Source organism: Podarcis vaucheri (genome assembly GCF_965113315.1).
Source record: "Podarcis vaucheri genome assembly, chromosome: 4".
NCBI lineage: Eukaryota > Metazoa > Chordata > Lepidosauria > Squamata > Lacertidae > Podarcis > Podarcis vaucheri.
In genome coordinates, this window is record NC_138762.1 from 57,564,495 (window position 1) to 57,590,281 (window position 25,787).

A 25,787-nucleotide genomic window follows, 5' to 3' on the forward strand; every position below is an offset into this window, starting at 1 on the left:
ATTTTATTTTTCATTATTGTGTTGTCTATTTTTATTTGACTTGATATATCGGATATTTTTGGAGTATATTCTAAAGTTCTTGAGGCCAACGTCTAGTGCAAAAAATTTAATGATGATCACTTGTACAAAACAGTCTTATCTCCAATAGTCACTGCTAGGCAGGTGGCCTGGATAACCTACCACTGCTTTCTCCTACACAAATCTACCATGGTGACCCACTACTCGGTATCAAGCTAGAATGTGTGAATCACTTCTTTGCAATAAAACATTAGCACTGAAAAATGAACCTGGACACTGTTACCTCGAATAGAGCTGCCACCGTTATCTCCAGGGATCCAGGAAAGAGTGATTGAGGAAGATGTGGTTTTGGACACAGTAAGTCTCGGCTGGTCTGGTGGAACTAGACAGAAGCAGTTAACAATTAGTGCATGACTTCAAACTATTCATAAAGACATCTAATGAAGAATTGTTTGGGGCTGGGGATAAAAAAAGCAAATCATATCTGTCAGCGTGTCTGTTAGTTTGACATCTCCAGCTAAGACTAAAAGACAAGTTCTCTTTTTCTTAGATATGTAAATACTATATAATTTTATCTGTCATTTCTTAACCTTAACTTTGCCTTTGACTTTCCTATCACTACAATTCCTGAACAATTTCCTTCCAAGAAGCATGGGAAACAATTTCCACCCCCCACCCCCCATTTATTACTTGAGGAAACACTGTACACCACTGTCACAAATCACTAATGGGGCACAGCAACGCAGCAACATTTCTGGTGATGTCAGTGAAATCGCCAGAAAACTGACCATCGGTGCTAATGTTAAGTAGCAGCTAAAATAAATCACTGAAACTTTGTCCCCCTACCCCCTGAGAGGCCTGTTCTCTTGCAGAGTAGGAAACCATGTCACATTGCTACCTTTTGTTGCAGGTCCCACTTGTAATGAGCGCCAAATTCATAACCTAAGATTAGTCAGGGTGCTAAATTTCATTCTCTGGAGTATCCTCAGTGATGTAAGAGGAATTACTGGAACAATAATCAAAGTGCTGTAATCTCACAAAAAGTCACAATTTAAAAAAACAAACAGTTTTCTTACCTTGCACCTGCAAATTCAAAATGATTTCATCTGATCCCCAGTTGTTAGTGGCTACACAGCTGTAATATCCTGAATCCTCTGCTTTCACAGTACGGATGACAAAGCTGCCATTACTAAAGATGCTTCTTCGCCCATCAATCATCACTAGACTGGGTGTCCCGTTACTACCTCACAGGAAACAAAATTCATACATTAAAGAGGTTACAACCAACATTACTCAGGAGTGGCAATTTATAAAAGCGCAGGAAAAAGCAATTGCCAAGCAAGAATGTCTCCTAGTTCTATAACAGGGTTAGCCAATGGGGTGCCACTCCCATCAGCTCCAGCCTGTGCGCCAAAGGTCAAAGTTAACAGGAGCTGTAGCTGCCCAACAACTGGGGAGCATCTCGTTGGCTACTTGATTTAGAGGCTGATAAAATTCATAAAGGGCATTTGAGAGTTTTCCACAGCAGGACATCTATAATGAAGAATATTTTGCAAAATAAGCTAGTAACAAACAATAGCTTGTTCTTACAGGAGGCAGTGATGGCAACCAACTTGGATGGCTTTGAAAGAGGATTGGCTGAGAGGGATATCAATGGCTACTAGCTATGACAGCTGTGCTCTGTCTCTCCAGCTAGAGGCAGCCATGGTTCTAAATACCAGTTGCTGGAAACCATGGGAGGGGAGAGTGCTCTTGTTCTGCTCCCTGGTTTCCACAGGCCTCTAGTTGGCCACTGTGAGAAGAGGATGCTGGACTAGATTGGCCTGATCTGGTGGGCTGTTCTTATGTTCTAACTTCTTCCCACCCACCTCTTTGGAGAGATGAGTCAGGGGAGAGAAAGTTCTGACCTTCTCAAACCACTTAACGGTTTATAGAGGGGAAGAGTGGGAGTTAGGGCTAGGGGCTGCGTGTTGTGAGGTTAGGAACCCCACACACCATAGTTTCAGGAGCAAGGAAAGAAAAAACGAAACTCTTTTCATTTTACAATTCCCAGAACTGCACGCAAACTGCTAACCCCCCCAAAAAAAACCCCTATACAGATAAAATGCTCAGGTTTCATGCTAACAGCTCTCTATTGCTAGCACAGTAAAGGAACAGGATGGGGGAGAGGAGTCCTCTATCCCTTTCCTGTTGCTGAAATTTCATTCCTCCCCCCCCCCCGAGAAGCCTGTTCTTTTACAGAGTAGGAACTCACTGCATACTGCAACCTTCTGTTGCAGGTCCCATTTGTAATTCCTCTCCCCCTTCCACCACCACCCTCCTCATACAAAGTTGCTGGTTACCTTTCTTTCATCCATTTGACTGTAGGAGCAGGGTCTCCAACAGCCTTACAAGGCAAGATGATGTCTTTCATCCACGGGGTTGTTACTGTGCCGCTGAAGGTCAGAATTCTGGCTGGAGCTGAGGAGTGAATCAGAAAAAAAGGATTAAAATGCAGTGGTGTGGCCAGGTGTGTGTGTGTACCAGGAGAAATTTAATATTTAAAGCAAAACTTAAAATGCTTCTGGCTACAATTATATGAGGCAAATTAACTTCAACCAACATTATCATGCGGCTTAAAGGAACACACAGAAAATACAATCAATGTTGCGATGGCAGGGGAGGGAAGGGACCCTGAAGGTAGCTGGGAATAAAAATCCTATTTAATTCCTGATCCCCTTGTTCTGTACTGGAAGGAATCTGTGAAGATTGCACATGTGCTTATGGTAAGTGGCCTTCAAGTATGGTGCATTTCAGTTGACATCAAAAGTCCTCAACTAGCAGCATCCTTGTCCATTCCCTGCCCCCATTTGCCAACATTTCATAGAATCATAGAATTCTAGGACCCCCAATGACCTTCTAGTCCAGCCCCTTGCAATGCATTTATTTCTCTGTCCTTCCATGTGCTTTGAAACAGCATAGCAAGAAGGATGAACAGAGATGAAAAGTAACCCGTGGGTGGCACTGAACTTAGTTTTAGTCAGAGCAAGCCCACTGAAATCAATGGAAGTGACTAATGTCTTGTCCACACTTTCTCTTCTCCCGTGCCTAGAAAGCATGGCTCTCATGGGTTTTCTGCTTGCCCTGCTCCTTTCCCAGGGAAAACACACACTTTAGCTTTAAATCAGAATGAATGGCAACCTGCAGAAATCCTGACTGCTGTTTGCTCCAACTGAGCACAAACGAGCAGTTTTCCCTGGGCGAAAGAAGAGGGACAAGAGGAAGTGCTGGATAAGCCCTAAGTTAGGTCCATCAATTGCAATAGGTTTACTCTGAGTAAAACTCAGTCAAATACCACCCCATGTCATGTGTCCCTGCTCCCTTCCTCCTCATTTTTCCTGTTTCCAAATCTACTGGTGGTTTTTGTTGTCCCTTATAGCACAATAATACAGCATTGACTTTGCATTCCAGACCACCCTATCCACTGTCCTTACCAAATCCATAAATAGCATAGCTGTCAACTTTTCCCTTTTCTTGCGAGGAATCCTTTTCAGAATAAGGGAATTTCCCTTTAAAAAAGGGAAAAGTTGACAGCTATGATAAACAGAAAGGAAGGAAAGGGTGGAGAGGGAAGGGATAGAAGCCATAATTGCTATGTTCCTTTCCAGAGGCATAACTGAAAAAGTGAGTCGCAAGTGGGCAGAGTGCTGTTGTGCTCATGCCCAGCTTGCAGGCTTCCCACAGGGATCTGGGCCATTGTGAGAACAGGATGCTGGACTAGGACCATTGGCCTGATCCAGCACTCTCATCTTAGGTTCTTAGAAAGCTCAGAGGGATGGGGGAGGGAGCACTTGGCAGCATCACAACCACAGCCCCATGTGCGTGTCATAATCACATCTACAGTTTATACAAAGAGTTCCAGGAATTTCTTCCAGATTAGGTCACCTTTGTCCAAGGCTTTGTGCCTGCCAAATAAAAACTTCTCTTTGACTCTCAGTTCTAGCATATATATTTATTCTTGTGAGACCTGCTCAGGATTTCCAGTCTTGTGATACTATTTTGCTAGCCATTTGCAAATATTTGCAGTGTTTTGGAGCAGAGATTGTCTTGTTATTGGTTTTATTATTATATATGTTGTTTGGGGAGTCTTCTTGGCTGAAAAGTGGCATATTTCCCCCCAAATAAACAGATTTTTGTTCATGAAGTATGCACATCTGTGCAAAACTGTGTAAAACTAATGGCCCCAACAACATTTCCTGTTTGGGATATCTGCTCCACTTCTGAAGTTTTCCCTTCTTTGCTCCGTAACAAATCAGTACAAACAACACATTTTTAGTTAACTTCTAACAGGTGGCAATACCAACCAAGTTCATCCTTTGCAACATGTTTTGATTTTTAGATATGTATTTTTGATACTCTGACAGAGGATGGGTAGCTACAGAAAAATGTCAGTATTTCCTTTTCTGCAGTGATGGGAAATGTTGCTAAGACAAGGCAGATTTTGACAGTTTACTCAGCCTGCTTTTAAGCTCCTGTAATAATATGTGAGCACTAAATGAAAATAAATGAATTGTGAACTGCCAAGAAATTTACATGTGAGAATGACATCTGACAAAAGAAGCAGTGATGTTGTGGCACACCAGTAGTGAAACAGAGGCAGCTGTGAGAAAAGCCAGGACACTTTATGCTTCTCTTCCGATGTGAAGGCACAACAAGTATTAAAGCATGTGAGAGAAAATTTCTGCTTGTTGACTGGAAGGAACCAATCCACAGCTCATTAAGCAGCTGACACTGGACATTTGATACAGCCGCTCCCAAGGGGCTTAGCAAAAGCAATGCCTAAATCAGGAAACTTGAGTTTCTCACAAACAAGGGCATATTGGTACATCCCTATGTAAGCTCTTGGGGAATTAAAATCTTAGCTGAGGGTGAAAACTAGTACTGCCACCATACATAATTCACAAGTTGCCAAACATTACACCAAGTTGCTTCTGATTCTAGTGGTTAGCACATACATATGGGTTGGGCAGGAGAGAGCTTAATAATGAGCGCCAGTTCAAGTGAGACACAAAGCCAAGACCTCCAGATGTTGCTGAATTGCAATTCCCATCATCCCTGGCCATTGGCCATGCTTGTTGGGGGCTGATAGGAGTTGTAGTTCAGCAACTTCTGAAGAGCCAGAGGTTCCCCATGCATATGCTAAGCCAGACCTTTGCTTAGCTTGGTGCAGCAGCAAAAAAGATCCAGAAGGAGCAAAGCAGCTCCCCAGGTGTCTAAGACTTGGTTTAAACAAAAACTGAGCTCACTAGTGTGCAGGCAACAGCTGGAGTTGCTTATTCAATTATTCAACAGGAAGTACTCTGTTCCAACCATTTCTCCCTGCCTCCTTCCTTCCTTTATCCAAACACCATCCATAACTGAAGAAAGAATCCACCTGAACAGCAGCAGCAACAACAAAAGATCTAAATTCAAAGCTAAGTCTTCAGATGCTTGGTGAACATCTGCAACTTTTCCTATAGATCATGTGAATATTTGAATAGCCTGGACCCGTTGCATTCAGATTTCGGTGTTACTACACTCAAGGCATGTTTGCACTCCCTCTTGTGTCTGTTGAGCTACACAAGCTGTTTAATGTGCATCGGAGGGGATGTCCCATAGGAATTCTATGGAAGCCTGTCCTCCTTTCCCTCAACCAGCCCTGAGCTGAGCCTGCTGGCACTCTGCTAGACCCGACATAAAGTGCCATCTGGGGCTCACATATGGGCATTTGATAGTCTGCCACTGTCAATGCCTCCTGGGTGGAACCTACACCTGGAAACCCACAAGGTGCAGAAGGGCTTCTTGCTATTGACATTGCCAAGGTGTGCTGCAGTGAATCCAGCACATTGATCAAGCACCAGGGTGAAGGAAGAATGCCCAAATATATACACATCTGTTCACATGCAGCTCTGTGTGCATAGGAGAGGATGGGCCATCCTTTAAAAAACCTTCCTTTATTCCATCCATTAATGTAATTATGATGCTTTAGATACACTAGGTATAACTGTTTAATTGTACACTGAAATGGAACGTAACAGACCCGCTTTGAGGAAGACAGAAGTCTATTGGGAAAGATCAGTAATTGGGAATTAAGAACATGGTGGCATAGGTTTTCTTTTAAGAACTTATGGATTTATGGATGTTTTTCCTTTTTATTTTATTATTTTTGTTAATTTTGTGTGTGTGTTAAGTCAGAAAACTAATAAAAAGCATATAAAAAGAAAAAAGGAAATTAATTTAGAACATATCTCTGCTACTCTGCCATGAGGTGTTTAACTTTAGATCATGTGGGGAAGATTCAATTGCAAATCTCTATTTTGTATGAGTTGGACTTCAGTTTTTGTTCTCAAGCACCCTAGAAGAAAGGATGGAATGCTGGCTGTGGTAGAGACAGAGCTATGTTTCAGTTCTGCTTTGAGTAATTTAATATTCCTAAGATGCTGTACCTATGCCTGGACAAGCATATGATGTTATGCAACTATTTGAATGTAACATCATTGTTCTGAGGGTCTGTTTTCTGTTAGTAAAGCTTTGGAACCATATTTTTAGTCTGGACAATTCTTATTTCAAGAAGAGCCCATTTTTATCCTTCCTATTTCTTCCTAAAGCGCAATATTAAGAACCACAATGCATTAACAAGCAATGTGCAAAATTAAGAATGCTGATTAGAAATAGCAGTTAATATGGAAGGAGAGACTACAGGCCAGGAATCCATTTTACACCAATTAGGCAAATGTGAGAACAAGCGTTATCATCAAATGTAACTGGAATGCTTAATCTCGGTGGGTTTTTATCCTGTCCAAATAATATTTAAAAGGAAAATCTTACATAGCAGTCCTTGGAGAGAGCAAAGGAAAATGGCTTCAGGAAGCTCTTAGTGGACCACTGGGATCCATAAAGGGGAAGAAAGGAAGAACATTATTCTATGAGCTATATGATCATCCTGACGTCGTGGTGCTCATGGCATCTTCAAGAGAAGCCTCAGATTCTCAAGAGGATTGTTCTAGTAAAAAATTTAATTAAAGTCACACACAAAAAATGAGTTCTGTTGATCAAAAGGAAGAGAAGTAAATGAAGCCTAGCTAATGAAATTACATTATATTGCTAGCAGATACTAGTGAGGCTCCAGGAGCACAAGGCTCCTGATAGTTCTTAAGTGCCATCAAAAGAAACCTGCCTGTTTCTGCGTCAAGGGCAAAATGGCCTGCTCAGTTTTGCATCACTCTATGCTAGCAAACATTGTCAACATATATCCAGATGTATCTCAGCAACCATGAAGGCTAGAAGCTTCATTTCCCCTTAAAACGATGATTCTCAGACCCAGAACCCTGGTATTTATAATAGTTGCCATACTCTATGGTATGTGTCAGTCTGAGTTCTTTGCTCTGTAAGGGTCTTTTAGCTGTGCAGAGAGATGGGCTGATCGGTCTCTTTCTGGCCCATGCCCATTTCACGTGGGCTCATTGATGAATTCCTTCCTTCCTGGTTTTGAATTGCTTTTAAAAATGAATAAATCCATATTCAGATACATTTAAGTACACATTTTGTGATTAAATATGTATCTCATTGCACTCACTTCTAAATGCCTTTTCTTGTAAGATAATAGTTTTCAAGGTACATTTTTGAGCTAAGAAATGTATCACAAAATTTGGAAATGTATAATATATTATACATCTGTGTAACTAGCCTAGGAAATGTGAATAAAGCTGGTTTGTTTTAAAATGCAAACAAAAAGTTCCTCCATACCCAACAGCTCTGCTTGCCAGACAATGCCATAATCCACTTTCACCTTTAACCCTGTAATGTTTCAGTGGGAGATTGTGCAGATACTGCGCCTGCCCCCTGCTCTCCAGACCTTTCCACCCACCGGATCCTTTGAGACAAGATTAAAAGCCCTGTTTGGTGTGAGGTGGTGGGCCAGGGGGCAAGATCTGAACAGGAGGCATGTCCACCTCACCGTTTCCCATTGCATTGATAATACGGCATTTGAAGTCCAGTCCTTTGGACTGCAACCCACTGTGATCTACAAATACGTAGTTCTGCCCTGCAACAAATAATTTAGGCTACAGTTCGAATCTCACTTACCTGGGAGTAAGTCCCATTCAGTTCAATAGGGCTTACCCCTGATTTGGTTAGGACTACAGCCCAAATGGCCTTTTCATCTCTTCCAGCACCAAAAATCCGCTATGTTGTATGCTATCCATTTATGTCAAGCAGACTCCTCACCTTTAGCAAATGGTTCCACGGTGATAATTTCACTGCTGTTGCCTCGCCCTGCAGCCGTCACAGCCACCACCCAGACGCTGTATTGCCGATTCCGACTCAGATTTGGGATTCTGTAGGAAAATGAGTCAGGAGTAGCTTCGAATTCGCTGATTACCTGTGACAGGAGAGACAAACATTCCCAAACTAAGGTAAATGATCTACACATAACAGTTAAGAGTCTTTACCTCTTAACCACTACAGATTGGGGAAAGTAACGTATTTATAATATTTAAACTTGGTTCTTCTTCAGAAGAAGAGCTCAGGGTGGGAGGCAATAAAACTAATTTGAAAACCAAAGATCTATTAAACAGTAAAAATTACAATTTAACATCAGCCATAAAACTATAGAGCAGCAACTATTTAAGAAAAATCTGAAGTTGAAACATTTCCAGAGAATGCTTGCGCAAATAACCGTGTCTCAAGCAGGCATAGAAACAAAAAAAGTAGTTTGTAGCAGCTGTAGCTCAGAGACAAAGGCATTCCACAACCAGGGTGTCCACCCCAGAGAGCACCCTCTCTTGCATCCCCACATTGTATATAACTCCTGGAAGCAGCGAACTGAGAAAGGTCTCTCTGGCAGATCTTAACCTCCAAGCAAGGCATTATAGGAAAAGATGCTCCTTCAGAAACTGGTCCTCAGTCATTCAGGGCTTTATATATCATCGCCAACACTTTGAACTCAGACCAGAAGTGTATTGACAGTCAGGGCCATTCTTTCAGAACCAGTGTGATAGGGTTCAGACTGGCTGATCGGCTTAACAACCTGGTTTCTGCATTTTGCACTGGCTGTGGCTTTCAAGTTATCTTCATGAGCATCCATATGCATGGGAGGGTATCAGAGCATGGATTAGTGTGGCAGGTGATTGAGGGCAGGTACATGCCTGGGTTTGCTCTTGTGATAGGTTGCTTGAGCTGTTGTGACTGGCTTCTTGTTATTATTTTTTGGTGGAATGCTACTTTTTAAATTTATGCACTTCAAATCCAGCATCCCCTAAACTTCATATCTTCACTTTGTTTTATGCCACCATTTTGGGGGGTCACAGTTTTTGCCTGTTTATATCACTTCTAGTTATCTTGATAAATCAGAGGCAACAGATAGACAGAAAAGCACAAATACTAGCAGCTCACCAAAGGCACCAATGTCCCTCAGAATAGAGAACCAGGACACATCCTGGCATCAGCACCAATGCCCATCCTGTTGTGCACCCTAACAGTCTAGACACTCAGTCCGGGGAACCTGAGTGAGCAGATTCTGGAGGGGTTACTGCTTCTTGGCCCATATAGCTCCCCACCCACCTTCTCACAGTCCCATCCTGAGACCAGATCATACTGTGGTAGGAAAAAAAGGGATCCCTATCTATCCCTAGCAACAAAGACACAACACAGGCGACAAAACCATGATCTTTATTGATGAGCATGTGGCTTGGAAAAGATCCTGGAAAGCAAAGACAAACATAGGTCAGTTTGCTAAACGGTTGCCCCAGCAGGACTTCGGTGTGATGGGCATTGGTTTGAGAGTGTTCTTTACGGCATCAGCTCCACATTAGGCCCACCCTTCGCCTGTTGTATAACGATCTGCCGACGAGCTTGCAAGGATACAGGAGCTTGCCTGAGCAACGTTAACCTTGCGATAGAATGGATGGAAGCATCCTGGTTGCTGCTGCAAGTTGCAGGGCAGGTCTCCCTTGTGGTCTGTGTGGAATGGGGTATATCCTGGTCTGTGAAGAGCAAGGGGAGACAGGCAGAGCAACAGTCAGCATTTGAGGCACAAAGTCCCCAAACCACTATGTAGGTGTTTGTGAAGAAATGAGAGAGAAGGGTGGGTGGAGCCACCAGTGTCAGCCAGTGCCGATGCCCCACCCCGGAGGCTCCAGAGACAGTGATTATACATACCCATTACTCTTTGAGGGTTGCAGGGAAACCATGTGTCCAACTGCATGGAACCATGCTGTTTGTTCTGCTCCATGCACCCGGGCTGTGATCCTGTAAATGCAGGAGTGCTCGTGAATCTTTGGCCAGCAGTGGCAATGACCTGGCATTTGCCAACAGACAGCTTACCTGTATGCAAGGATGTGTGTCTTCCCTGGGCGTGGAACACACTGCTCCCCACTGTTGGGAAGGAACAATGTGTTAGAACAATGCAGTCCAGACAAGACTCAGAGTAGGGAAAAGGGTGCAGTCTGCTTACCTGTGTGGGGCGCTTTCTGCTGGCATTTGAGTTGTTCCAAGTGCAGCTGGTGTTTGAAGTCCCCAAGGACCTGTTAAGAGTTCTAGGAAGAGAAGCATTAGCCATGTCCTCAAGTTCCCAGGCTGCTTTGTGCAAAGAATTATTGCTAATACTTCCATAATTTCAAATTGTATTAATTATGGTTGCAAAATGAGCTCCTTCCATTTTACAAAATTGGTGTACTGCTTACTTGAACAAAAGACCTCTGAATGGTTTACAAAAGGAATAAAGGATCTGTCTATTTTAATAAAGTATCCTCTTCAACCAAACAAAAACATAAAAATAAAATAACCTCGATGAATGCTAAATATAAACTCAGCTGACAAAGACTATTCTACATATTGTTTAGCAGTGGACAAAGTGGTAGGGTGGAGGTAATCACCAGACCTTTCTGTGAGTGAGTCATTGCTGTTTAGTGGGGGGGGGGGTAGTGGGGAGGGCAGGTCAGCATGGTGCAAACGCAGCAGGAGGAACACCAAATTGGCTGAGCTGGTCTGTTGCCACTGCACTGACCAGAACACCACCTTGCCCATCTTCCTGTAAGGGATGGAAGAGTAATTGAATTCGGTATGCATTTAAAGCATCTTCAAAATCCTCACTCTCCGAAACAGTGCATGAACTGAAACACAGTTAGCTTTCATCAACTCTTGATAACACTTTTGTACTTTATGTCTCTAATGTAAAATAGTTTAAAATGGATGTGTAAAGTACAGTTCTTATTTAGCAAGGGAAGAAAGACATAGCTTTAACATTTCAGCCTTTTGAGATGGCTGGCACAGGTGGCACATGTACTATTTTAGTTCTTCTGAAGCAACATTAAACCCAGTTCAGTCCCCCCCCCTTCCCTCCTCTCCCTCTCTCTTATCAGGAAAACATAATGTTGATGTGAGATCATCTTATGCCACATCTTAATGCAGAATGGAAGATGAGAACCAGCGGAATAAATTAACCCACAGCAAACTCTAGACACACTATCCTTTTACTGCACTGTTCCACATAAATTGCTCCATCCTTCCAGACTTTAACCCACACACAGAGGGGGAACAGTGGTTTTATTACAGTTAAGTGACCTACTTTGGGAATGCAACTTGATTAAACCAGATTTCTTTCCAATGGTGGATATGTGGGCTGATTCAGACGCTAACTTGCCCCTCTCCTGCCTGGTGGGGCTATGCAGAACAGCGGGGCCACCATTGTATCTGCAGCCCTGCTACCCCCAGCCTGTAGCTGGTGCTGCCACATAATGTTAGCCAGGCAGGCTCAGGACTCAAGGCCCTTTACAGTCTGCTGGCCTCTGCAGGTGGAGATCTTGTGGGTGGCGCTTCATTTTCCCCACCCCACAAGTTAAGCAGGCAGGAGAAGCAGCTCCATGGCAGCAGAGTGACCCTGGCATCACCTCACAGGAAGAAACTGGCAGGGCAGAGACCCCTCAGCCCAATCCAATTGTCCCTATTCAGCCCAGCACAAAGCAGGCACAAACTACTCTGTCAAATAAGTTCCTTTGGCATCAGATTAATTATTGGGTGGCACAGTTTTAAGACCTCCCAACCCGCAAGCCTTTGATCTGATTGCTCCTTGGACTATAATTTGCCATTTCTGGCTCTTTTGGTTGCTAAAATGCTGTTTTCAGTGATGAGATGTGTTTTATCATTGTCTGTTGTCAGGAGAGATGCAGCCATGATGAGAGCTGTTGCTTCAGCATCATTTTGCAAACCCTCCATAAACGGTAGAAAAGTACAGAGTGAATAAATACATTTCTTGTACGAAGGGGATCAGGCTGGATGACCCACTTAAGAAGTTCCGAAGAGCATCAGAAACGCAAGCAGCAGCAGCAGATAATGGAAGAGCCAAGAAACAAATTGAATTAAGTGCCACAGCGGTCCCTATTGGCCTGCTAGAAACATCACACTTCCCTTAGTTGAAGCAATGATGCAAATGCTACTATAGTAGGGAAAGGTTGCTGAAATTGCTAGAAGTTCGTAGGCAGTTTTTCTGAACGCGTTATACAAAGTTCCAATTGTTGCAGCATCAACAAAACAAACAGACCCTCCAAGTGTTCCTGTTTCCCAGGGATGTCCCTAATTTAGAGAAGCCGTCCTGGTTTCTGATTTGATCCCGGAATGTCCCACTTTGGCTTAGGAGGTCTCTATTTTCATTGGAGAACTGTTGGAGGGTATGGAGTTATCTGACCCCCTGAGCCATCTGAAGGCAATCCTGTTTAGGGAAGTCATTTTTTAAAAAATGTTTAATGTTTTACTATTCTTTTTTATATATGTTGGAAGCTGCCCAGAGTGGCTGGGGCAATCCAGTAAGATGTGTGGGGTATAAATAGCAAAATTATCATTATGGAATGGGACGTCCCTATTTTCACTGGAGAAATGTTGGAGGGCATAAACAAATATAATTTGAAAGTAGCTCAAACGTTGCTAAAATGTGCAAGCTGTGCAAATAAGTTTAACATTACAAAGTGGGCCGTGGCGGCAGCGGCGGGGGTAATGTATTGAGAATAATACCTTGGAAACAAAACCCAGTTACCGAATGTACTCTCTAGTGGTTAATCTCCCTCTAATATATTCCAACCCGTGTTTCAATAAAGAAACAAGGCAAGAAAATATTTCAGGAACATGCCTGATAAAGCTAGAACCTGCAGTGCCACCTGGTGGCTATTATAAGGCACAACAAATGAAGCTCTTGCTAAGCATTTATAACCTCAAAATCACAATGGAGAGAAAAAATGTGTTCAATAAATCTAAACACTCTATGAGCAATAGCAAATTTGCTAACAGTCAATATTGTAGAACGGACAGTTACATTTTGTTTTAAAGGCCTTGTGTCATCTGAGTTAGCATAGCAACTGCTGTTAGATTGAGTTTATCAACCTCATTCAAGAACAGGATCTCTTGCTGCACTCAGAGGTCTCACAGCAATAAAAAATATTACCAGATGGAAGAGGTGAGAAAAACAGCTTAATAACATTTTAAACCCAACAGGCCAACAGAAGGCATCTTAAAAAGTGTTTGAATGCTTTTGACACATTTTAATTTTCCGGAATTTTGTTGTTTTTCTCCCCCACCTGTTCCAAAACTGAGCAGTAATGTTTGCCGGTAAACTGCAGATTACCAAATGCTATATTCCCATTCCAAGTGGATATAAGAAATCCTCTTGCATGTCCCTTTGCCCACAGACTGATTGACAAATCTTGGGCCTGGAAGGTTCTAAGTGTCCCTTCACATGTGAACTCAGCAGAGTTCAGGTAATAGAAAGCTAAATATACAATACCTAGAGAACAATAACATTTTATGATTCTAACTTCTTGTGCTGCTTTCACTGCACAGTCTGCAGTACATGTAGAGTGCCTTTCACTTACCCATTAATACACACAACCAGCCCCCAACCAACACTTGGAATTAGCCCATTGATTGCAAGTACCTAAGAATTATCTTGCCGGACCAGTCCATCTAATCTAGCCAGGTACCTTAGGTTATTCAAAAGCACCACGAAATTGCTCATCACTAGCATAGATAGAGAACAAAAAAAGTGTGGGTGTCCATTTATTTTCCATATTTAAAAGTTGATTCAATTCTTCATTTGTTTCTGTTAACCTTTGCTTTCAATGGCAGACAAGGCTGCCAGAGTCAAGTGGGTCCCTCCCTTCATTTTGCTCTCCAGCAGCTGTGCAGGGTGTTTAAATTGTCCACAGACAGAGCAAAGGTGTTTCATTAGACCCTGCAACCCAGGAAATAACTACAGTGGTACCTCTGGTTACGAACTTAATTTGTACTGGAGGTCCGTTCTTAACCCGAACCGTTCTTAACCTGAGGTACCACTTTAGCTAATGGGGCCCCCTGCTGCCACCATGCCACCGGCACACATTTTCTGTTCTCATCCTGAGGTAAAGTTCTTAACCCGAGGTACAATCTCCAGGTTAGCGGAGTCTGTAACCCGAGGTGTTTGTAACCTGAGGTACCACCGTACTACAAAAGGAAGGGATTTTGCTTCCCAGTGCAGCCTTATCCCAGTTGGATAGGCTATCTACCAGCTTCAACCACAAATCCACAGATACACTGCAGACAACCTGAATGAAGCTCACGGACCACTGGTGGTCTGCACACCACAGTTTGAGAATCCCAGACTTAAGAGATCATGTTCTACATTTTGAAAAATAATTGATCCTAAGAGAAAACACCACCACCAACTATCATTTCAATGATTCATAATTTTTTTTAATCGTACTGGTCTGTTTAGATCAGGTCACTTTATATCGGAATTGGGAAAGATCAAATTCTCATGTATGTCTACTCAGACCTTAACCCCTTCTGCCTTCCATGGTACACAGAATGAAGGCTATTTTGTTTTTTATTCGCTGTTCATCAAAATACTATTGATAAAAATTGGTGCAAACCTGCATGGACAACTATAATTAAAATACACTTCAAAATATTTTAACATTGTGCAAAAATGCAAATTAAAAGATGCATTGTCTAGGAGAAGGCTTTCATCTAAAAATTTGCCACCCGCCATGGCTCATTATTAATAAAAACAAAGGCAGTGTCTCTATGCTCAATCTTGCTGCATTCCTCTGACAACTATTTCATATGCAAATATGGCTATCTGCAAGCACAGGTAATTCCAATACTGTTATGTTCTGCCCTGTGTAATTCACTTCACCAGGGTTTCCACAACGAGTATGCTAGTCTCCAATGGTTGCATTTAACAACATGAGCTGTCCATGAGCTGAAGGAATCACTCCCTTTTTTTGTCCTCTCCCCATGCCTCCTTCCCTTTCCTCCGCACTTGTCCTTATTTGTGCTCCCTGGCTGAAGTGCCCTTCAACTTTGATTGTGCTTCTTGCTTGCCAGAGTGGAGGATGCAGAGGGTTAGGGGTATGTGTGTAGAAACCAGCCTACTGTGCACAGGTAAAATGTACATCCTTAGCCCTCTACTGGTGTGTGGCCCCCAGGAGGTCACCCCTAAAGGACTGTGGCCCTTGAACTGAAAAAGTCCCCCTACCCTCTTGCTGTAGGAGGTCCAAAGTCCACTTACTGTGGGGTAGGGATGAGAGCAGAATACGGTGTACTTATGGATGATGCCATTCAGTTTTATGGGAGGGAGCCACGATACAAACACCGTGGAAGCGGAGGCTGCGGCTGCTTTAACTCCGGCGGGAGGACCTGGAACTGGAAGAGAAACACAGTTAGTTAGGACGGCAGGCAAAACCCGTTGGTGTACATTGAACTGCACAGTGGGGCAAACTTAGCATGACAACCATGGATTTAATTTGGGGGAGGAAAACATTGCCATGCCCCCCCATCAGTTGCATCACACCAACACACACCCATCCTATTTTGATAAGGGCCACTTGGCGAAGGACAACTGTTTCAACTTCTCAGCAGATCTAGTATCTCTCATGATTCTGCATGGAGAGAGTTTGTAAGAATGAGGCCTACCAGGCCCAATCGCTGTGCCATCTTGGAGCAGGCACACGGTCCAGGCTGAATCTACCTGCTCCCCACCTTCTGCCATTAGAGTGTCCAGGCTACAAAAGCAGCAGTAGCCCCACAGGACCACATTGGTGTCCCAAGAAGGTTTAGATTGCTCTGCTTGGCTGCAACCTTGGAAGAAAGCTCCACAGAACATAATGGGATTTGTTTTCTTAAGTAGACATGTATAGGATTGGTCTGTTAATCAGTCAATGTCAATATATATAATGTTACAGAATTGCCATCAGCTGGTTGTTGTTGTTTTTTAGTTTATTTAAATGCTGCAAAGAACTTTTTCTCTCCACTTGAATTATGTACATAATCATACTTCAGCAAATCACCTCAAACCCATTGCTTGAAGAAACTCTGAATACCAGTTCCGAAGGCCAAGCTTTGATTAAGTATCCACATTTTAAATCTGCAATTAATTCTCTTGGCTCTGCTTAAAACCTAATGTGAGAATAAATGACTATATCTAGCCATACATTTCTGCTAAAACCTTATAGGGAAGAATCTAATTCCTTTTGGTAATGAGTATACAGATTCACAAGAAACACACTACTTAACAATTCTCTGGTGTGTGTTTTTTTTAAAAAATAGGCAGCTCATTACAAATGGCCTTTGGCCACTCCTAAGGAAGGCAGAAACCCGTTTCTTCTTGGTAATTAGTTGCCTGAGAAAGGGTGGTGTTTTATGATCTGCACAGGACATGCGGGCTTAAAAGTAATTGATTATCAAATTAAGCCTGAAGCCACAGGGAGCAGTTCTGATGGATGCAGCTTGTGGGCCTCAAATCCTTTTGAATTAGTCCAATCAATCTAGAGTTCTGGAACCAAGATAGGCACAAGGAGAAATGTAGCTTATCCTTTGCCCTTGAATACTCTATAAAATGTATTCATTTCCATAATGTGTGCACTTTGATGCACCCTTTCCCCTAATATGTACACTCTGTGCACATTATTTGGTTGGAGAACTGCATTGCAAAATTCAGAGAAATGTGATTCCCCCCCCCCAAAAAAAATATAACTGTGTTTCAGTTTGCACATGGGTTTGAGCTAATTTGGATTAGGTAATTTCACATTACAGTGCAAACAAAACCAAATTTCTCCCCCATCCCTACCCTCATAATCATAACCAGCAGCTGTTCCTGTATTTCTGATAATCCTTAAATCTTCATACATTACCACAGTGGCAAGTTTGAAATTTAAGCCTCCCTCACACAAAGTGCAGCAATCTGTGGTATAACATCCCATCTGAAATATTTGTCATGGCCTAGGAAAAAATGCTGAGGTATCTGAACAATTTCCACAACTCAACCACTATTTTTTTGTTATTGGAAAAACCTAACAAAACTACCAATGTGTACTGAAATAATCTTACGTTCTGACTTTCCTGGTGCATGCAATTATTACCAGTGGCATACTGAAAACAAGCAAATGATCATTAACTATTCTGGCTGTATGCCATTAATACCATTAATACTGTTAAGACTTTGACGAACATGCAAAAAATGCATGAATGTGTGGGTACACTCTGAACAGAAGTTGTAATACCAGTGTTGTACTGTCTGGGCAGAAAAGGGGGGGCAGGAAAGATGTGAATAGGGTGGGGTTAGGGAAATGATGTAGAAAATACGTCTGTCACAGATAAATTGATTTTAAAAAGAATGTACTGCCTCTGAATAATGATGTTTTCTCATGGGGAATTTGAGAAAGACGGAGTGACAGTGTGAAGAATGTGGGGGCGCATGGTGTGACAAAGGAGCAGATATGAGAGATGCACATTGCACATGCAGGCAGACGCAAGACACACAACTCAGGCAGGACTTAAGTGGAGACAATCCTAAAGCATGATAATAAGATGCAGGTGTCTGGCATGGAAAAAATGGCACAACACGAAGAAAACCGAATCTTCCTTGGGCATTCAAGCTGCAAAGAGTAGCTCTAAACTAGATGTGGTTGAGTGTTTGGAAGTTTCCCACCCCTTCTCTCACATCCCCATATGCATGCACAACTAATGATATATATATATATATATATATATATATATATATATGCAGGTTTTGGTGTCTTCGGGTGTCTTCCCGTGTAAGAGTCGGGGTGTCTGTGCGACGTTTCGACGAGGTCTCACTCGTCATCTTCAGGCTGGTGCTTTCGGCTTCTTGTTACTGGAACAGAGCAGAATCTGGTGTTTGAGTTCCTATAAATACTGTTGAGGGGTGTGGTGTATAGCCTCCAACGTTCTGGGCAGAGAGGAAGTTCCTAGATTAGTGTGCCTCTTCTTCTTTTGTTCCTTAATTACTTGAGGGATATCTTGAGTGATTTCATGAGTGATATTCTGAATACCACTGGGTGGGTCATTAAGTGTAGATTAGTTGCTAAAGCTTTTGTGTCTTGACCTCTTGAGCTTGTGAAGAGTTTTTCTGAGAAGATGGCTGTGCTGCATTTAGTTGTGTTCTGGCTTGGCTTCGTGTATAGGGGCGAGCTGTGGTTTTGTGCCTTGTGCCAGCCAGATCTGTGTAGGGATTGCAGGGGGGTGCAGCATCCGGAGGTGCCACTATAGTTTGGCTACTGGATGGAGTCTGTAATATGTCTGTGGAGAGGGTCTGGGTTTGGGTCTGGTGTGGTTGATTGGTGACGGCGTTCTGTGTGCCTCTGGTTCTGGTGTCGGTTTTTGTGGGGAGGGCTAATTTCCAGATGTCTGGCAGGCGGGACGTGTCGTCACGCTTGTTCATGTTGTGAGGGTGTTTCTCTATCTCGATGGCTTCCATGATTATTCTCTTGTGGTGATGTTCCATGTTAAAGAGCAATTTGGAATCTGCAAAATTAATTTCGTGTCCTGTTTCTTTCATGTGTTGGAAAAGAGAGGAAGTTTTTTCTTCTTTTTTGACGGCATTCTTGTGTTCTGCGATACGTGCATTTATTCGTCTGTTAGTTTGTCCAATGTACGTGGCTGGGCAGACTTTGCAGGGTATTTCATAGACCCCTTGGTTTTCCAGCTGGATTTTGTCTTTTGGGTTTCTGAGGATATTGGCTATTTTTTGGTTGGTGCAGAAGGCTGTTTTGATATTGTGTTTATGGAGGATTTTGCTGATTTTGTCTGTAGTGCCCTTGATATAAGGAAGGGGGGCCATGCCATTGTTTTCTTCTGTGTCTTGGTTTTTGGGGGGTGTTTCTTTTTGGAAACACCCCCCAAAAATATATATGCTTTCGTAGATTTTCACGGGTACAGGAATGCAGGTTTTGGTGTCTTCGGGTGTCTTCCCGTGTAAGAGTCGGGGTGTCTGTGCGACGTTTCGACGAGGTCTCACTCGTCATCTTCAGGCTGGTGCTTTCGGCTTCTTGTTACTGGAACAGAGCAGAGTCTGGTGTTTGAGTTCCTATAAATACTGTTGAGGGGTGTGGTGTATAGCCTCCAACGTTCTGGGCAGAGAGGAAGTTCCTAGATTAGTGTGCCTTTTCTTCTTTTGTTCCTTAATTACTTGAGGGATATCTTGAGTGATTTCATGAGTGATATTCTGAATACCACTGGGTGGGTCATTAAGTGTAGATTAGTTGCTAAAGCTTTCGTGTCTTGACCTCTTGAGCTTGTGAAGAGTTTTTCTGAGAAGATGGCTGTGCTGCATTTAGTTGTGCTCTGGCTTGGAACAAAAGAAGAAAAGGCACACTAATCTAGGAACTTCCTCTCTGCCCAGAACGTTGGAGGCTATACACCACACCCCTCAACAGTATTTATAGGAACTCAAACACCAGACTCTGTTCTGTTCCAGTAACAAGAAGCCGAAAGCACCAGCCTGAAGATGACGAGTGAGACCTCGTCGAAACGTCGCACAGACACCCCGACTCTTACACGGGAAGACACCCGAAGACACCAAAACCTGCATTCCTGTACCCGTGAAAATCTACGAAAGCATATATATATATATATATATATATATATATATATATATATATGTCAGAGCTGCCACCCAGTCCCAGCTCACATAGGACCAAGTCCGCCAGCGTTCACTTTATAAGAGTCTTTATTAAGTTACAGGTTTCATTTCCGAACTGCAGCGTGCAGCTCTACACCTTCTGCCCTAGGTCGGCGAAGACCCGTCTGAGTCCCCGCCTCTTGCACACCAACTTAATACCCTAGCCTTGCTCCACCTCCTTCGCCTCTCCCTACGTCTCTGGGTCCTTCTGCCCCCCTGGGCCTCCTCCCTTCTACTCTCCTCTGACGCTGACCCCCCTGATCCTTCTGCCTCCTTGCGGCGGGCTTTAGGACCTGGCTCACTCTCCGGGCTGCTTACTGCTCCAGCTTCCGCTGCATTTGAACTTGGCGCGCGCGCCCAACTCTCTACTTTCCTCTTAACCGTTGCCTCGCTCTCTGAGGAGGGCGTGACCACCCCTGACTCGTGCCCTCCCTCCTGCTGACAGCCTCCGGAACCCGATGCCTGGCTACCTTCCTCCCTGCTGCTCTCAGTCTTGAGCGTGGGTCCCGACTTCCAGCTGCTGCCGCCCTCAGTTATGAGCGTGGGTCCCGACTTCCAGCTGCTGCTCTCTGAATCTCCTCTGTTCCCTTCCTCCTGGGGTGTCCCCCCGGATCCCCCCCTTGCTCTGCTCACTGGGGCTCCCTTTTGGGAGTCCTCTGACTCACTGCTTAGGCTTGGAGATCTCGGGTCGTCATCATCACTCATTTTCCCTTCGGATTCCTCCCCCTCGCTCTCTGCTTCCTCCCTTCTCTGCGTCTCTGCTCCTGAACCCCTGACATCCATCCCCCCCTCGAAGCCCCCCCTTCCCCCCTCCCCGCTTTCAGGTGTGGGTGCTGGGTGCTCCATCATCACGGGAGGGAATGCCGGATACAGTTCGCTCCCCGTGGTTGGCCGCCAACTGAAGACCTCCGAGTCTTCCTCCTCGCGGTCGCCGACGTTGACCTGTTCCGCTTCCATCTCTGTACCGCCGTGCTCGAACCCAAGGTCCTCCCCGAACACGTCCATGTCAGTCTCTGCGTCGGTCGCTCGACCTGGCATCTCCAGCCACTTCCGGCGCCATTGCTCCTCCGGGCGATCGTCCCACCAATACGAGGTGTCTGACGCCGAACCCGCCGGCGATCCTTCTGGGGAACGGGTGCTCAGTGCGGGTTCCCCGTCCGAGTCGAATCCATGGAACGTGCTGGAAGAAAGTGTGGGCGTGAACAGCCAGTCGTCGAAGAAGCTCGCTGGCATGGGTCTGTGTGGGAAAAGGGCATGAAACTCGTCCTTGAGCAGGGGTTCCTCCAAAGCGTAGTCTGGCACCCAGCTATTGGCGCTGGCCCGGGTGCCCTCTCTGGCTAGGAGGTATTCGACTCCCTCTTCTCCCCATCTGGAGTCCAAAATCTCCGTGACCTCGTTGATGGGGTCTTGCTGCGTCACCCCTCGCGTCTCCGTCCGCTCCCGGAACGGACTCGGTGCCGTCCCTGGCTCCTGGAATCTGTGAGGTGCCTTGTAGGGAGTGAGCACCGACCTGTGGAACACCGGATGCATTCTGGAACCCTCCGGCAGCGCCAGTCGGAAGGCTACCGGGTTGATCTGTGCTTCGACTTGGTACGGACCAATTTGCTTGTGCCCCAACTTCTTCTTGGCTAGTGACCTGGTCGGCACTGCGTGGGCTGCCAACCAGACCCAGTCTCCCACTTGGATCTCTTCGCCAACCCGCCTGTGCTTGTCAGCTTGCACCTTGTAGGCGTGCTTAGCTAGCTCCAGCTGCCGTCTGAGTTGATCGTGTACCGCCTGCAACTCTGACGCGAACGCGTCCGCCGTCTGTGGTTCTCCGTCCCCCACTCTCTCCCGTCCCGGGAAGGTTCTGGGATTCCTCCCATTGTTGGCGAAGAACGGCGTCACCCCTGTGGACACGTGCTTCGTGTTGTTGTAAGCGAACTCGGCGAGCGGCAGGTAATCCACCCAGGTCGCAGGTTGTTGATTGGCATAGCATCTCAGGTACTGCTGCATGATGGCATTGACCCTCTCTGCTTGCCCGTTGGTCTGCGGGTGTCTTGCTGATGCCAGATCGACCTTGACATTTAGAACACTCATCAGCTTCTGCCAGAAATTCGAGACGAACTGGCGCCCGCGGTCGGACAGGATAGACCGCGGCAGACCATGCACTTTGAACACGTGATCTATGAACAGTTTGGCGGTTTGTTCCGCCGTGGCCACCTTCGCACACGGAATGAAATGTGCCATCTTGGTGAACAAGTCCACCACCACTAGTACAGCTGTCTTGCCTCTCGAGCTGGGTAGATCCGTAACAAAGTCCAGGGCCACTCTCTCCCACGGTTCAAACGGCGTTTGCAGCGGTTCCAGCAGTCCCGCCGGTGGTTTGTGCACCGGTTTGGCCCTCTGGCAGGTGTCGCACCTCGCAACGTAGTCCGCGACTTCCCCTCTCAGTCTGGGCCACCAAAAGTCCCTTGCGACTAATTCCACCGTTTTTTCCGTGCCAAAGTGCCCGGCCGTGGGTGCGTCGTGCAGCTGCTGCAGTACCCTGGCGCGAAGTTCGTCTCCCGGCACGTAGATGGCCCCTTTACGTAAGAGCAAGCCGTCTCGTATCTGGAACTCGTCGCCCTTCGCCGTGCCCTTGTGCACCTCTGTCATCTTCGCCCGCGCGAAGGAGTCGTCCTGCAACGCCCGCCGCACCGCATCCAGGTCTACTGTGGCTGAAGCGCACGCCCACGCTGTTGGCGCGAAGATGTGCATGGCTGCCGCTGGCGTCGCCTCTTCGAGGTATTGCGGTTTGCGGGACAGTGCATCCGCCATGACGTTGGTGTCGCCTGGGACGTACTCTATTCGGAAATTGAAGTCAGCAAAGAACTCCGCCCAACGTATCTGCCTCTGGTTCAGGAACTGAGCCGTGCGCCAGTGCTCCAGATTCTTGTGATCCGTGCAGACCTGCACCGTGTGCTTGGCGCCGATCAGGAAGTGCCTCCACGCCTTGAAAGCTGCATGAATGGCCAGCAACTCCCTGTCCCAGATGGTGTAGTTCTGCTCGGACTTGCTGAGCTTTCTGGAGTAGAACGCTCCCGGCCTCCAGACCCCCTGTGGGTCCCTTTGCAGCAGGACAGCTCCCACTGCTCTATCGGACGCGTCTGTCTCTACCCGCATCGGTTTGCTGGGGTCGATATGCAGCAGTTGCTCTTCCGACGCGAAGAGACGCTTGAGTGCCTGAAAGGACTGCTCCGCCTGCTCCGTCCAGATGAATTTCTTTTTCTTGGAGCTTAGCGTGTCCGTAATGGCCGCCGTCTGCATCGCGAACCCCTTGATAAACTTGCGATAGAAGTTGGCGAAGCCGACAAACCGCTGGACCTCCTTCCGATTGCGCGGGCTCTTCCAATCCAACACCGCACGAACCTTGGCGCTGTCCATGGCTAGCCCCTTGTCCGACAACTTGTAACCCAAGAAATCCACCTCCGTCGTGTCGAACTGGCACTTCTCCAGTTTGGCGTACAGTCTATGCTGCTGCAGCCTCTTCAGCACCTCCCGAACATCTTGGTCATGGGCTTGCTGCGAGTCGGAGAATATCAGGATGTCATCCAGAAAGCAGACGCACTTCTTGTAAAGGAGTCCCGCCAACACATGATGCATGAAAGCTTGGAAACAGTGAGAACCGTTTTGCAATCCAAACGGCATCACTCTGTATTCGTAGGTGCCCAGAGGCGTGAACATGGCTGTCTTCCACTCATCGCCCTCCCTCATGCGGATGAGATTGTACGCACCTCGCAGGTCCAACTTGGTGAACACGCGTCCCTTGCGCACCGTCGCTAGCAGGTCATCAATCCTGGGCATGGGGAAATCAGAAGGCTTGGTCATCTTGTTTAAGAGGCGAAAATCCACCACCAGTCTTTTCTGGGGCGTGTCCTTCTTCTTCACGAAGAAAACAGGACTGCCCCCTACTGCCCTGGACTCCCGGATGAAACCGCGCTGCAAATTGTGATCTATGAACTGTTTGAGTTCCTGTAATTCGTCCTCAGACATGGAATACAGCTTCCCTTTCGGCAGCGTCGCCCCTGGTAGGAGGTCAATCTTGCAGTCATATTGCCTGTGCGGTGGTAGCTTGTCAGCCTCTTTCTCGCAGAAGACCTCCAGAAAGTCTGCGTATTTGTGGGGGACTGCTTGCAACGTTCCCAACTGCAGTTGTGATTCCTCCTCCTCTCCCTCCTGTCTGGGCAGGATGCAGTGTTCTGCGCAATAAGAGGAGCCGAAGATCAGCTGTCTCTGGTACCAAGCCAGTGTCGGACTGTGCCTGTCCAGCCAACTCATGCCCAACACAATGGGCGTGTCCGACAGTTGGGTGACATTAAAACTGATGACTTCCCTGTGGTTGCCAAGGCGCATCACCATCGGTGGCGTTTGCTTCACCACCTGCCCCCCTAGCAACTCTCTGCCATCCACTGTGACGACTTGCAGGGGCAGAGTGGCAGGCAGTAGCTGTATAGCGTGCTGCTCCACAAAATCCTGCGCTATAAAGTCTGCGTTGCTTCCAGAATCCACAGAAAGCGGTACTTCGATAGTGACGCCATCGGGTAGCTGGAGAGATGCTGTGAGCTGCACTACTGGTTTGGGTGGGAGGGGGTCCGTGGGTTGCAAGATCGCTGGGGACTGCTTCACTGATGCGTCTGGCTGGGCCCCAGTGCCTCTGTCTCCAGCCAGACATCGTCGTTTCCCTGCTGTGGTTCTCCTTGCTGCGTTGCTGCAGTCACCATTGCTGAGGCTGCAGTGTGCTTGTGGAGCCTCCGGGGACACTCTTTCGCCAAATGGCCTGGATCCTCGCAGATGTAACACTTCCTGTTCCCTCTAGGAGGCTTCGCTTTCACTGCTGTCGGTGCTTGGGCTCTGGCTGCTGACTGAGCCCTTGCACCTCCAACCTCCATCGGTTCCCCTCCCCCTCCTGGCGGAGGTGTGGATTGCGCACGCGCTGCTTCTCTTGGAACGAAAGAGAAACTTCTCGCTGCTTCGCGCCCTCCACGTCCTTCATCTCTGCACCAGGGACGTTCTTCCAGCCTCACCCCCACAGTCAGCGCCCTTTGGACCACCTCCTGCGTGCTTCGGGGCCTCTCCCCCCTTGCAATTTCATCCTTGACCGCTGAGCTTAGACCCTCCCAGAACAGGTCTCTGACAGGGGGCGAATCCCGGTCCCACTCTAAGGCACTGACCAGCGCAAAAAAGCGGGCGTGGTACTGCCGGACGCTTGCCCTCCCTTGTTTCAGTCCATGAATCTCCCGTCGGGCAAGATCCACATCAATAGTAGACAAAAAACACGCATCCATCGCTTTGATAAAGGCATCTGCATTCTGAAGCGCCGGATCTTTATCCCTCCACAAATTGCGTAGCCACGCTTTAGCATCCCCATGCAAATGGGATAGTATGAACCCCACTTTCTCTTCCTCATCTCTAAAGTCTTTTGCCAGCAGTTGCAGTGCGCACATTACGTCTGCTCGAAAATTGGGGTACTGTTGTAAATTCCCATCGAAGTGAGCCACAAGCCCTCCTGCTCTCCGTGCCAACCCAACCCCCTCCGGTCTGGGTCCTGGCTGCCCGTGTTTAACCCATGCTTCAAACCTGGCGTGGAGATCTCTGTAGGCGGCTGCCGCATCCTCCTCCCTCTTCTTGGATGCCAGTACCTCCGCGTTCAATTGGGTAACTGCCTGTTGCAGCGCTGCAACTTTCTCTGCTTCCGTCATCTCTGCTAACCGTCGTGAGCTTGCTCCCAAACACCGATCCCCTCCTCCAGCTGCCTCTCTCTCCGCTGCGAGATATCAGGTGTCCG

At 46.2% G+C, this 25,787-nt stretch overlaps 1 protein-coding gene across 1 annotated transcript in view; it reads right to left on the bottom strand.

Moving 5' to 3' along the window:
• Window positions 1-25,787, bottom strand: part of DSCAM (DS cell adhesion molecule) — a 337,767-nt gene that overhangs the window by 48,057 nt on the left and 263,923 nt on the right. Inside the window, exons 20-24 of the mRNA XM_082221311.1 lie at window positions 15,572-15,705; window positions 8,263-8,416; window positions 2,361-2,478; window positions 1,095-1,258; window positions 302-400 (exon numbers count right to left, since the gene is read on the bottom strand). Coding sequence (XP_082077437.1) covers window positions 302-400; window positions 1,095-1,258; window positions 2,361-2,478; window positions 8,263-8,416; window positions 15,572-15,705 — 669 coding nt within the window. The remainder of the gene's footprint in view (window positions 1-301; window positions 401-1,094; window positions 1,259-2,360; window positions 2,479-8,262; window positions 8,417-15,571; window positions 15,706-25,787) is intronic.